Here is a 14,635-nt window from a genome sequence, read left to right as displayed (position 1 = left end):
CATGTGAAACTGAGTTCCAACCTTGGAGACAAAATAAAACAAAAACTCTGGGAGGGTCCTACTTGGCTTCCAGGCCACCCTGAATATATAAGTCTTTTAGGAACAAAATAGCAGGGAGTCAGAATAGTGGCTGGTCTCGTCAAAGTAACACTTGATCCTTCTAACTTCCCAATGTTCGCCAGTTTTATTAACTTGCTCACTCCCATCTCCTTCCACGTAGTTGGCCAGAGCAAATCCCATCAGTGAAAAAAGAACCTATGCACATCTGCTTAGAGCACAAAAAGAATTTGGTTTCTCAGGGCCTCATTTTCCCTATTTGTCAAATAGGGAGGCTGGAGTACATTATGGTTTCGAAAGAGAATGTGAGCCTCCTCCATTTCTTACCCGTCCCTTCGTGCCTTGTCCAGAAGGAGTGTGGTCTGGGAGCCCACCAGCTTGGATGTGCTAGATTCTATTGAAGAAAGAGGGATTCCCCTTTCGGTCAGTTTCAATAGTGGCAGCAGATATGAAAAGAAGAGAAAAGCAGGCTGGACCCCTGAATCCTGCCAGAATTAAAATAGAACTTGCCTGGGGTGTAAGTGGGCACAGAGGCATAACGGTCTAGACTGAGTCCCCTGATAAATGGTTCCTACATGGTTCCCTAATAAATGATCTCGTAGGTTCAAAGAAGAGCATGGTTGCAAGAAGGCGGGAGCCGCGACAAGGAGTTTAATGAAAAAGCAAGCCTGGAGTTTTCTGCCAGAAGAAAAGCAACATCTTAACACATATGCAAACCCAACCTTTTTCCGTTGCAGCTTTTGCTTTTCCCTGAATTCTTCTATCTTCCTGGCCTCTTCTCTTAGAGTCTGTGCAAGCTGAATATGACACTGTGCCACATTGTCTACTTCTGCAGAAAGAATTTAAAAAGAAACAATAAACAAGAGCTACATATCTGAATTCAAATACACAAAACTGTACAAAATTTAAATATATATATAAAATATGGAGCAAATGGTTAAATTAACTGACTGCATTTGGTCATCAACATTTTTTGAGACTGTCCATGTGCCCTGGCTACCAAGATCAAGGCTAGCAAATCTTTAGCTTAACCTCCTACCACTAATTGTTACTAACCTAGTGTATGCCCAGGGTCAGCAAGAAGCTCATGGAGTTTTCATGCTAAAAGACACGCTACAATTGAAAATTTGACCTCATTTCTTATTAGATGGCCTCTAAAGATCTCTCACATCTCATATGCCTGAACATTTTTAAGAAAGTCATACCCCAAAATTTTGGCTGCCAATATTTATCTCTGGATAGAAAGATTATTATTGAATTTTTCCCCTTAGTTTCTAAGATCTTTGCAATGAGCATAGCTTACCTCTACAATAGAAAAACTAAAAATTTTATCTTATTTGTTTTGAGAAAATAAATTGAAATATGGCATTAAAGCTAGAAAGATGAATAGATCTTATCTAAGAAAAATTTTAAGCTTGTGTGTGTCAAAATAATCTGAACAAGGTTAGAAGATACCTGACAAATTGGAAAATATTTGAAATTTATATAACAAAGAGTAAATAGCTATATTAAAAGAGTTTCCACAAAGCAAATCTATCTATCTATCTATCTATCTATCTATCTATCTATCTATCTATCTATCTATCTAAAACAATATTAAAAAGTTGGTTAAAGAACATGAAATTTTAAAAAGATTGCTAAATGGCCAATAAAGATTTGAAAATATATGCAGCCATAAAACTATTGAAAAATGCAAAACTTTAAAACTCAAAAATGAATCATTTTTTACCTTTCAGTTTGGCAAAATTTTAAAGTATGAAAATTTGTGGTATTAGCGAGCCTGTGGGAAAACAGCACTGTTGATGGGGGGAAAATCCATATAACCTTTCTGGAAGAAACTTGGCGTTTTGTAGAATCAAATATTTTAAATCTAAAAGAATGAGGTAGATCCATATGAACTGAAATGGAAAGATGTCTATGCTACATTTTTAAATGAAAAAGCAAATTGTAGAGAGGTATGTATAATCTCATTTATATAAAAACTCACTCATATCTGTACATGTGTGTATGTCTGCACAGAGAGAAAGAGAGAAAGAGACTGAGAATTGTAAATGCATAAAAAAAGGTCTGGAAAGATATATACCAAATTGCTAGCATGATTATAAATTGACATTTTTCATTTTAAAAACAATTTAAAACCATATGCCCCACTGGATAGATTCTGAAGCACTGCCATGGTATAATCGTATTCAGTTATATGAATAGATATACATGTATGTATGTGTGTGTTGTGTAAAAACATTGGAGGCATATTCACCAATAACCGCTCAGCAGTAAGAAGAGAAAATTCAGATATGTACTATCTTCTTCATAGTTAGTTGTCTCACTTTAATTTTTAATACACATATTTATTATTTTAATTAAAAAATGAAACCACTTGTTGGGAAAAAAGAAAACAAGGAACGGCAAATAGGTATGCTTAGGAGACCCAGCCTATGCTGAAGTCCCACTGGGCCACCATGGTTGGCCTTGCAGTGCATAAAAGAAATATGAAAAGATACTGTGCATATACCTTGAGAAGTGTATTCATTGATGGGTTAAAGAGAGAAGAGGACACCTTCGATGGAAAAGTTAAAATGAATATTTATTTAGCTAACCTTTACAAAGGTCTAGAACCACTCAATTGGCTATAGAAACACTTTAAGCACATGTACATACTATGCTTTGGTAAAATCCTTAGTTTGGAAGCAGCAAGTATTCTGAAGAATCGAAAATCCTAAAGGCAGCTTCTCAGTAACAGGCCTGGGGAATATTAGAACTGGACAGGATCCCCTGAAGACCAAAGTGCCAGGGTCTCATCCTAGACTTCAAGTGTGAGAACTATTGCTCTAAGGAAGGCAAATGCATGTCTTGATACGCAGGTGTGGAGGGTTCTCCGGCTCATTCTGACTCTACAGAGCTATTTCTCATCTTAGGAGTGGCTTTAACTTTTTTTCACCCAATATGAGATGGGTGAAATTAAAACCCACCTTCAGTGACAGACACAGAGCTTAACAAGGACAGCATATACATTTTGAGTCACTTACGCTGCTTGAAGACATCAAGGGCCCGCTTCAGGGTGCTAAAAAACAAGCACATGTATAATTTCAGTTCTGGAAACTAGCTGTACAATCTTATTATAATGCCATTGCATGCTTCTCTCTGCCCACATCTTAACGTAGAGCCTATGGACTCATCTTTGCCCATGAGCTTGAGAAAACAGCAAAAGATCAAGACTTCTCCAGTCCAGTCTCCTCTTTCTTACTCTCTCAACCAAAATGTATGGCACAAGTATCATACATTTTTCTCTCTGTCCATCTGGGTAGATGCCAAAATTCTTCATGCTTCATTTGTCCAATGGTAATACAGGAGTTATAGTCCCTTTCTCATAAGAAGACCAGTCATTCTTTAAAGTATGGTCATTAGAAATACGGAGACAAGCTCATAAAGGAAGGGTTCAAACTCTGGCTCCTGATCACCTGTTTTTACATCCATTCATCAAGCATCACATACTTATTGAGCATCAAGTATGGGCCAGACATTGTGTTAGATGTTGGTGAGTCAATGGTACCAGACACACCTCAGAGTCTAACGGAGGAGACAGACATGAAACACATTGTATTAGTGTTCTATCGCTGAATAACAAACTACCACAAAGTGAGCAACTTAAAACAACACACATTGATTATGCCACAGTTTCTGTGGAGAAAGCCATGACACATTTTTGATACCTTCTCTCAATCTTCCCCTTCCCCTCTCTTACTGCCCACGGTTCTTCCTCCCATAGACTTCCCCCTTGGCCATGGTTTTAGGTCTCTTCCATCCTTCCTTAATTAAACCTCTTTCTGAGGTGAATTGGCCCTGGGAATCTATTTTTAAATTAAATTTATTACGGTCACCATGGGTGGTAAAATTACATAGGTTTCAAATGTACAATTCTGTAATACATCATCTATAAATCCCATTGTGTGTTCACCACCCAGAGTTAGTTCTCCTTCCATCACCATACATTTGACCTCCTTTACCCTCTTCTACCATCCCCCCACCTCCCTTACACTCTGGTAACCACTAAACTTCTGTTTGTGTCTATGAGTTTTTGTTTCTTTGTCACGTTCCTTTGTTGCTTTCAGTTTTATATCCCACATGTGAGTGAAGTCATATGGTTCTCGACTTTTTCCTTCTGCCTTATTTCACTTAGCATAATAATTTCTTTTTTTTTTTTTAATTGAGGAAGGGGAACAGGACTTTATTGGGGAACAGTGTGTACTTCCAGGACTTTTTCCAAGTCAAGTTGTTGTCCTTTCAATCTTAGTTGTGGAGGGTGCTGTTCAGCTTCAAGTTGTTGTCCTTTTAGTCTTAATTGTGGCGGGAGCAACTCAGCTCCAGGTCTAGTTGCCATTGCTAGTTGCAGGGGGCGCAGCCCACCATCCCTTGCGGGACTTGAGGAATCGAACTGGCAACCTTGTGGTTGAAAGCCCGCGCTCCAACCAACTGAGCCATCCAGTAGGCAGCTCAGCTCAAGGTTCCGTATTCAATCTTAGTTGCAGGAGGCAGAGCCCACAGTCCCTTAAGAGCCCATCATCTCTTGTGGGACTCAGGGACTCAGGGAGTTGAACCGGCAACCTTGTGGTTGAGAGCCCACTGGCCCATGTGGGAATCGAACCGGCAGCCTTTGGAGTTAGGAGCACGGAGCTCTAACCGCCTGAGCCACCGGGCCGGCCCCAGCATAATAATTTCAAGATCCATCCATGTTGTCACAAACGGCAGTATTTCATCTTTTCTTATGGCAGAATAGTATTCCAGTGTGTATGTAAGAGTATACCACATCTTCTTTATCCAATCATCTATCGAAGGACACTTTGGTTGTTTCCATATGTTGGCCACTGGCCAACAGATATATGAAAAAATGCCCTCGGAATTTTCTTGCTCATTGCTGCCTTCATGGAAGCAAATCTCACTGGACTCACTCCAACCACTCAAGTAGGAATGGGACTTTGTGAATTCATGCTCCCCTAGCCATAAGAACATAGGATCATGGATCATTTTCTGTATCTATGTGGCAAGTTCTGCTATTTTGCAAAGTAAAAACCTTTCTGTTTTCCAATTGGCCCCTTCTTTTAGCTATTTCACTATTTTTTAAGGATTTGAGTCAGTTTAATATAGCTAAAAATGGGTAATGCCATCTTTAAAATAATAATTCCTAGAACATCATTGCAAACATTAACCTTACAGGAATTTGGGAATTGGATAGAGTAAAAAGCTGTCCCTGATTCTGCGTCCTAACTTAGCCTGAAAATTTTTGTCCTCCGAATTACTTTCACATAAAAATTGCATTCACATAAAAATGCTTTTGGCAAATCTACATAAAGATGAAGTCCTACAGTGTTTCTCTAAAGTTCACGTGGACTAATTTATTAGTCACTTCCTTGGTATCTTCAGCATCATTCAATGGAAAATTGTTTTTCATTAGAATTTAATATTAAAATACGCTGATTACTTGTAAGGAAATTTGTATTTTATCAGATAGCTATTTCACTTGTCCCACTTTGTCTATTTATTCCTAAACAAAGGGTTCTTACTTCTCCCTTCCTTTTCTCACACAAACATTTCCAATTATTACAAATATATCAAGCAGAAAAACGTAACTGCGCATTTTCCATACACTTTACCCATTTTAGGATACAAATTTTCAAGGAACACAGTTCACTGGAAAAGTGTCCACATCCAAACAAACGCATCAATGGTCCAGAAAAATGAATGAGTATCACTGAAGAGAGGACTTATTACTGGAATTAGTGAGAAACAAAGGTGGGTTTGGCAGCAGATACAACAGGAAGGCTGGCCCTATTGCGAGTCATGGAGTTGAAATCCAGGTTTACAGATAAGTAGTCTGTTCAGGGTCTTAAATTTCTCTCCCATTTTAAGTGACTGAATGATGGCCCACTACAGGATTAGCCCCAATATCCCTTTAGTTTGTCATTAGCTTTTTTGCCTCACGTCATCACTTAATTGTTTCCCCTGTTCAGGACATGATGACCATCAGGGGATAGAATCTAAGCTTTGAGGGTGGTAGCAACAACCTCCATCTCCTCTTCTGCCTAGTGTTCTCCTTTACTGTGCAAAAAAAATAATCTATCACCCTTTTAATAAGCACTTTCTCCTTAAACCCTAACAAGACCCCTCAGAGGCCAGAGTCTCTCAATGTGGCTAATGAGGTGAAAATTCCTCCCTCGCCCATGGATAAGCAGTCATGCACTCTCATCTAAGGCACCTTCCTAAAGATCATCCTGGAGATGACAAAAACAGAAGTCACCTATTTCACTTCCCCCTTGATAATGAAGTCCCCAGGTCTCATATCCTGTTCTGTCTTCTTGCTCTGAGGTATACTCTTAGAAGGAAAACAGACTGGCTTTTATCACAGAACAGAAGCGAATGGTGCTGGAGTCTCTCTATGAATTTACTAGGTTACAATTCAAATGTGTAAGAATATAAGAAATACCATTTTTGGATCAGACTCATTCTGCTAAACAGCTTTTCCAAGAAGTGCTTTGTGAGAGAATATGGGTCTTTCCATCAGATCCCTCAAAAATGTTTGGATATTTTCCCAAACGGCTTATGCTTTTTTTAAATAAAGAATAAGAATTGCGTGGGGTTTTTCGTTGGTTGGTTTGTTTTTAATCAGCTGACCCACTAATCTTCCTTGAAATTTTCTAAACCCTCCTGGAATGACAGTGCAACTTATTCAAGTCTGTACAGTTTTTACCAGTGAACATGTAAATGTTTTACATATTCAAAAAATAAAACTAAATCAAACAGGGAAAAGAAAACCACCCTTAAACTTTAAAACAAACTGAAATGAACATAAACTAGTATGAAATGGGTTATCTAACCACGCAGAGAAAATAAATATTTTAAGTGACATTAGAACACAGTGTTCTCATGTGAACAATAAGAGCAAAAGGAACTGCAAAGAAACGTTAAACTTCATTCAGAAGTTTTATTGTTATTAGCAATGTTGATATTATTATTTTAAAACATTTTAATATATATTATATAAAGCAAATAATTATGTTAATATTGTCAGAAAGCAAGATTTTCAGCGCAAAAGGAAATAAGAATAAAATTAAGGAAGCTAAGTAAAATCCTGTAAAGTTAAATTAGGATCGGAAATATCAATATGAACTCATGCTTTTAAAATGTATCCCCTGAAAGGATCTAGAAACAGGAACATCCCTATGACAATGACCCAGGTAGAACTCAGAGTTTCATCTCTCAATACAGTTAATCACTAAAAGGAACCAAGAATACTTTGAGAAAGTCTCAAAATTACATTAAGAAAATATGGCAAAGGTGAATAATCATTAAATTTAGGTGATGGGTTGGCTCTTTGTGGTTGTCTTTTTACTCTTCAGTGTATTTTAAAATTTTTCATTCACAGCATCGAAAGTAAGATATGATCAATAAATCAATAAATAAATTCTCCTCGGATCAATGTTCTGTGTCTGAGGATAATACATTTTCAGGCTTATGTACCCTTTAGTATTTTAAATATCTTCCAACGTTTCCTCCTTTTCAATACTCCAGTATTTTGCAGTCTGGGAGGTGCATGCCCGTGAGTGTGTGCGTGCACGAGTTCAAGTCACAAGGGAAGAGGAAGGGCAATGTCATGTCTGCCCCCATTCTCACCTCTGAGAGGACACAGACCTCGGGGCACCTAGGCCGCTGTCGGCAGCACAGCCAAAGCAGTATGCAGGTCACTATGGGATGTGATTGCATCTACAGCAGCTTACAAAGGTCTGCCTGAACTTTCTCCCAAGCCTCCTTAAACACGTTTGTTGTGGAGAAGGAAAGTCCACTGCAAAATGAAAATGTGGGACCCCTTGTTTATAAATGATTAAGAATTTCAAAATGGTGATGGCGAAGAACATTAAACGAATTATGAAGGCTAAGAGTAGGTTCCTGTCTGCCTGTCCATGAAGCCAGGAATGATGGAAGAATAAATAATTGTGAGACAGAAATCTCACATTGGTGGAGAACTATAAAATGGTGTGAAAGACAGTCTCTCACAGTTATTACGAACTGTGTGTGTGTGTGTGTGTGTGTGTGTGTGTGTGTGTGTAGAAGTCCCTCTATTAAATTTCTAGTATAAAATTATATATAATATAATCCTACTATGAAAAAATATATGTAGTAAAGGACTTCAAGGAAAATTTAGAAAATATTAATAACAGGTTGTGGCTTCAAAGTTTGTTTTAACCTTCTTTCTATTTTCCTATATTTGTCACACCTGGAAATAAGACAAAACATTAAAAACTGTTTTCACCCAGCACTCTTTGCCCACTAGCCAGCTCTGCCTGCTGAAGTGGTAGGGGCTCCAGGCAGTATCAGCCAACCTGGAAACCAGAAAGAAACATGGCACCTACTTGATCTCAGACTGTCCACATGGCTTCTTCCTAGAAAGGCTGAGCAGATCTTTGCCATATTTCTCTTCAATTGATGCTCTAGGGGAACAGAAGAAAGGGTTATAAGTCCTTCTCAGGGCTGACACTCACTGAAGACACACGGCACTCCCCTTGCAGACAAAATTGCAGCTTTCACAGTAGAAGCTCAGATATAACACCAGTCTCTAAAATGCAAAACTCCCTCTACATAACAGGGAAGAATTGTAAAAAGACCAGTGGCCTTCATCTCTAAAGTGGTTTTCTATAGGTACTAGTCCCTAGGACGACATTACAGCAAAACCAAGCATGGCCCCCTAACCAGCACAGGCTACTACATTACAGACTAAATTTGCAAAACTATGATCCAAGGAGCCATATATATATATAATACATATATATATATATATATATATATATATATGTATTATATGTATAATATATATAATATATAGCCGTGTTTCCCCAAAAGTAAGACCAGGTCTTCCATTAATTTTTGCTCCAAAAGACGCATTAGGGCTTATGTTCAGGGGATGTCATCCTGAAAAATCATGCTAGGACTTATTTTCCCGTTAGGTCTTATTTTCGGAGAAACATGATACATATAATATATATAATATAATATATATATATGTATATATAATATGTATATTATATACATATATAATATGTGTGTATGTGTGTTTCGTTAGTGAAGGGAGAGTTCCATCAAATGCACTTAGACCCACCCCTCCTCCCATCTTCTCTGAGAGTACCCTTTCATACAGTTTGGGGAATATAATCAATAATATTGTAAAGATTTTGTAGGGGGTCAGATGGGCATTTGTCTTATTAGGGAGACCACTTCATGGACGGTGTAGTTGTCTGACTACTGCACTGTACACCTAAAGCTGAATATTATGGAATGTCAACTACAATTAATATATATATGAATATATATATGAATATATATGTGTATATGGTCACGGGATATGGAGTACAGCATAGAGAAAAGAGTCAATGGAATTGTAACAGCTATATACGATATCAGAGGGGTAGTAAATTGGGGGAGGAGGGTTATCACTTTGTGAGGGGTATACATGTCTAACTATTCTATTGTTTTGTAGACCTGAAACTAATAATAAAAAAAAGTACCCTTTCATCATCCTATAGAGTTCCTCATTCACAGTCAATTCAAATATATAACTGAATTGTACCAAAGAGGGGAATTTATAAACTCTGCAGTCAGTGTGTCTCATGAAGGCAACTGATCATTATTTGGTGTAGCATGAATAAGTCTGTTAACACACTAAATATAACCCTTTCATCCCCCCTTTTCCCTCTCCCCTTTACCCTTTGTCACCATATCCCGGCCCTAGCCTTGTCTAAACCATTCTATCAGGTGACGGGATTTTAGTCATGTCTACCCCACTTTCTTCAAATTAAGAAAAAAAATACACAAGTAATAAATGAATACATTCTCACTGCAAGAGATTCAAACAATATGAAATTGCATGGACTAAAACATGAAAGTCTCCCTTCATGCTCTTGCCCAACCCGACCTCTGTCCCCAGGGGTAACCACTGTTAAGCTTAATAGGGATCTCGCCAGAGCTTTCTCTCTGCATTTACATATCTTTATCTCACATATACATAACTTTTAGATCATTCCATTCTTTGCTGTTCTGTTTTCCACCTATTAACATATCATATAGTACTTTCCTTATCAGTAATGCAAAACCATGTTCATAACACGGAGTTTTCATGGTTCAGGGTCCCCCTATTTGTTTCAGTTTTTACTACCAAAATAAAGGTAAAGCAACATCCTTGGACAGATATCCATGGGCATCTCTGAGAGTGTTTCTTCAAGACTGAACTTCTGAGAAAGTGGGTTTTGCTGAAAAAGAGGGATATGCATTTTAAATTTTGGAAAATAGTGTCAAATGGCCCTCCAATAAAGCCCTTTCAATTTATACTTCCACAAGTATATAAGCGTTCCCATTCCCAGAAACCCTCACCCACACTGGATATTAACAATCTTTTTAAATTGTTACCAGTCTGGGGAAAGAGGTAAAAAAACAAAACAAAACAAAAAAAGGATCTAATTTAATTTGCATTTCCCTGATTTCTAGTGTGCTTGTGCATTATTTTCTATTTATTGGACATCTGTAGCTCTACCCTAAGTTACCTGTCCATACCATCCCAATTTTTAAATTGTGTTTTGCATTTTTCCTATTATTTGGTATTAGTTCTTTATGTTATGAATATTAATACTTATTCTTCCATATGTTACAAAGTTTCTCCCATTCTGTCATTTGTCTTTTCTAAATAATGACTTTATCTATTTTATTAAGATAATATGTGCTCATTATTTTAAAGAACTAGCTCAAAAGAAAAATGTAAAGAACAAAGGAACCAACTGTCCCAAATTCCACAAACTGAAAATAATTATTATTCGGAACTTTCACATGGCTCACCATGTTTGCGGGATACTGGATTGCAATCCTTTCCCCACCTCCCCAGTAAATACTTTTTGGTAACGAAAAAATAAAAATAAAAATAAATAATTAGTATTAACATTTGGTGATGATTGTATTGTACATTTCTTTATGCAGGTTTACAGATAAAATGGACAGATAAGTAAGGCATAAATCATTGTAAAGGAATGAGACCATACTCTACATGGTTGTTTTTTTTTAAAAAAAATAGGCTATTAAACTTGATTTTACTTGAATTTCATAGAAGAAAAGGAAACTGAAGTGAAACTGAAGGAATTACTGAATTTCAAGTAATTGTTTCTTTGCCACAGGAAAAATTAACGGAAGTTAAAAAAAAAAGTTTATGAAAGTAAGAGGATTGAGACATTAAGATATTTAACTATTTCTTTCAGTTTTAGACAGTGTTAGATGTGTGACAGCACACTGTGAAAGGATCAGATGGTGAGCACTGTTGTATTTCCACTTCCTCTACGTAGTTTTCTACATTTTTATTTAATCTGTATTTATAACACATTCTGTTCTCCAATCATAATTCCTCCTGGTTGCTTAGTCTTAACTATTTATTTAAATGGGTTTGATGTTCACCATCAGCTCCATTACCACTGCTTATCCATCTCTAAGATTTGTGTTTTGGTTCATTTCTCGGTTGACTGAATTTCATCACTTTGTGTGTGGTCTTTCGCCAAAATGGCTCTGGGGCAGGAGGGAGCGATCAGTATTTCCTGAATTCTTTCATACTTGAGACCATTTATCTGTAGCCTTGATATCTGAGTGACAATCTTCCTGGTGTAATGAATGTTCTTAAACTTTCTCTCAGAACTCTGCTGAGGTTTTTCCACTAGTATCTGTTCTTGTAGAGAAGCTGGGCCATGCTGGTTCCCTGCTGCCCATTCCTGTATAGGCACCTTGTGTTGTGTTTTGTTTTTCCTTCCTGGATACCTGAAGAGTTCTTTCTTCAATTCAATAACTTAACCAGGCTGTATGTTAATGTTGATTCTTATGTAATCATAATCAATACTGATTACTCTCTACCAAGCTTTCCTAGTTTATGGTGTGTCCTTCACAGCTATGTAGTTCTTCATTTCATAAAAATTTTCCTGGATTATACCTCTGAATATTTTTACTGTTTCCTTTGGTAAATCTTGTAGTTGGGATCAGTTACCCAGATGTTGGACTGGTTTTGTCTATCTGTTCTTGTGTTATGAGCCGTGGTTCTTTGGCTCCTTTTGACTTCATATTTCCTCTTTCCCCTCCCCTCCCCCCCTTTTCCCTCCCTCTCTGCCACCCTCCCTTTTGTTGGTCAAGGTATTTTTGCATGGTTGTGGTGTCATTTGGGTTCATCTTGCTCTGGGTACCATGGGAACCTTATCTATTTGCTCTGAGACTATGAAAGTGCATTCTCCTTCATGCCCTTCTGATCTTATATCATACTTCCCTTCAGTACCACAGTTTGAGCAAGAATCCTGTTTTTTCTTGAGCCTTTACTCTTGGATTCTATTTCTAAAATGTTTGCCAGCTCCTAGTAATGTAAAGTGAAATGCACCTGAAAGTGACTCTAATTGTAAGAAAGGATGCAGTTTAACTCCCTAGAAACTACAGTATTTCTACCTTTCTGAATCTCTGTTCACAATACAGTAGTCTCCCCCTTCTCCCCAGGGAGCTCCAATATCCCCAGTGGACGCCTGAAACCATGGATAGTATCAAATCCTATATATACAATATGTTTTTTCTTATATGTACATACCTTTCCACTTAAAGGAAGCACTTTATGGCTTCTTTCTGGCATATTTGAATTGCCACCATCACTACTCTTGCACTTTGGGGCCATTATCAAGTAAAAACACGGTTACTTGAACACAAGTACTGTGGTGCCATTATAGTCAATCTGATAACCGAGATGGTTGCTAAGCAACTAACAGGCAGGGAATGTATACAGCATGGATATGCTGGACAAAGGGATAATTCATGTCCCAGGCTCCTGGGATGGAGCAGGACAGTGTGAGATTTCATCACTCTACTCAGAACAGCGTGCAATATAAAATTTATAAACTGTTTATTTCTGGAATTTTCTATCTCATATTTTTGGACTGTGGTTGACCATGGGCAAACGAAACTGCAGAAAGCATAACCACAGATAAGGGGGGGCTGGATTAGTATATCTACATAAAAATTTATGACACTCTACAATGAACATTTAATATTTTTACATGTAAAAAGATGTTAAGGCCATTTTCCCTAAAATATACATATGAGTATATTTAAAATGTGCACGTATTTTCTCCTTTCAGGATTATATTCATTAAGACTTCTTGGGCCGGCCGGATGGCTCAGTTGGTTAGAGCACGATCTCTCAATAACAAGGTTGCCGGTTCAACTGCCGCATGGGATGGTGAGCTGTGCCCCCTGCAACTAAAGATTGAAAACGGCGACTGGACTTGGAGCTGAGCTGTGCCCTCCACAACTAGATTTAAGGACAACGACTTGGAGCTGATGGGCCCTGAAGAAACACTGTTCCCCAATATTCCCCAATTTAAAAAAAAAGTCTCCTTAGAGTGGAGGGTGGCTGGGTGGAGGGGAGGGAAGAAGGATTAAACAACTAAATAAATAAAAATGATTTAAAAAAAAAAAAAAAGACTTCTCAGTAATCTTGTGTGGTTTCCAGGAAGAGAAATTACTGAATCCCTTTCTTATGAGATGAAGGTACCATGAATCGGAACAAACCATAGACATCATCTGAGCCCCATGGAAAGTCCTAGAACTTGGGGAGCAATGAGTCCCAGTAAGCACAACGGTGTGCTCTTTGGAGAAAGCAGGGGCTTTAATGGAGGTGAAACTGCAGCGTCATCTTCATAAAATCAGGGGAACAACCATGAAATTGAGAAGATATTTCCCCCAGCAATTGGAAAAGTAGTGGAGTCTAGGGACCTGTAACCAATGAAGGAATCTAGGACTTCGCAAAAATTACCCTAGAAGAGGTAAGCCTTTACCTAGATCGCCCTTCTACCGTCTATCCAAATTTTCCCTCTCATCTGTTCATCAATTTGTCATTTATTAAACATTGACTATGTGCCAGGCATTATATTAGGAGAATATGGAGATGACTGAAACAGGAGAGCTGCCTAGAGGAGCTCATAATCCGGTGAGGGGAGAGATGTAAACCAATACTTTCGTTCACCACCAGGTAACGAGGGCCATGATGAAAATGTACAAAACAGTAGAGGAAACAGAAGAGGGAATACTATTCCTCTAAGCATTTAGCTGCCTACACTTCCTTCACAAAGCCCTCCCTGAAAACTCCAGCTCACATTTACCCCTCCCCTATTCAAACTCCCACACCAGGCATAATCCATGTGCCATTTCCCCTTCAGTGACCCACAGCAAATGCTGTCAGATCTGGCCTTTTCCATCAGGTCTGCATTCCCTCAGGATGAGCCTCAACCCAGTGCTCCAGGCAGCCCCAAGATCAGAGTGGGTGTGTAAGAGGAAATCCTTTTGCTATAAAACCTGACACTTAGATATCTTGCTCATTTTTGCTGTATATGCCAAGCACAGTACCTTGCCTGAATTATCAATTCTTTGAAAACGACAATGTTGTTAGATCCAGAGGGGAGCTTATAGAACATCTAACACAACCCCTTTGTTTTACAGAGGAGGAAACTGAGAAAGGTGTAGGCCCTTGATTAGT

The 14,635-nt window shown here is 38.1% G+C and overlaps 1 protein-coding gene across 1 annotated transcript in view; it reads right to left on the bottom strand.

Moving 5' to 3' along the window:
- The window catches only part of PSTPIP2 (proline-serine-threonine phosphatase interacting protein 2), a 78,507-nt gene that overhangs the window by 22,449 nt on the left and 41,423 nt on the right, over positions 1-14,635 (bottom strand). The window contains exons 3-5 of the mRNA XM_081078225.1: positions 8,460-8,537; positions 3,084-3,118; positions 780-886 (exon numbers count right to left, since the gene is read on the bottom strand). Coding sequence (XP_080934351.1) covers positions 780-886; positions 3,084-3,118; positions 8,460-8,537 — 220 coding nt within the window. The remainder of the gene's footprint in view (positions 1-779; positions 887-3,083; positions 3,119-8,459; positions 8,538-14,635) is intronic.

The sequence above is a fragment of the Rhinolophus hipposideros genome, assembly GCF_964194185.1.
Source record: "Rhinolophus hipposideros genome assembly, chromosome: 17".
Taxonomy (NCBI): domain Eukaryota; kingdom Metazoa; phylum Chordata; class Mammalia; order Chiroptera; family Rhinolophidae; genus Rhinolophus; species Rhinolophus hipposideros.
This window is presented reverse-complemented; position numbering and strand designations above follow the sequence as displayed.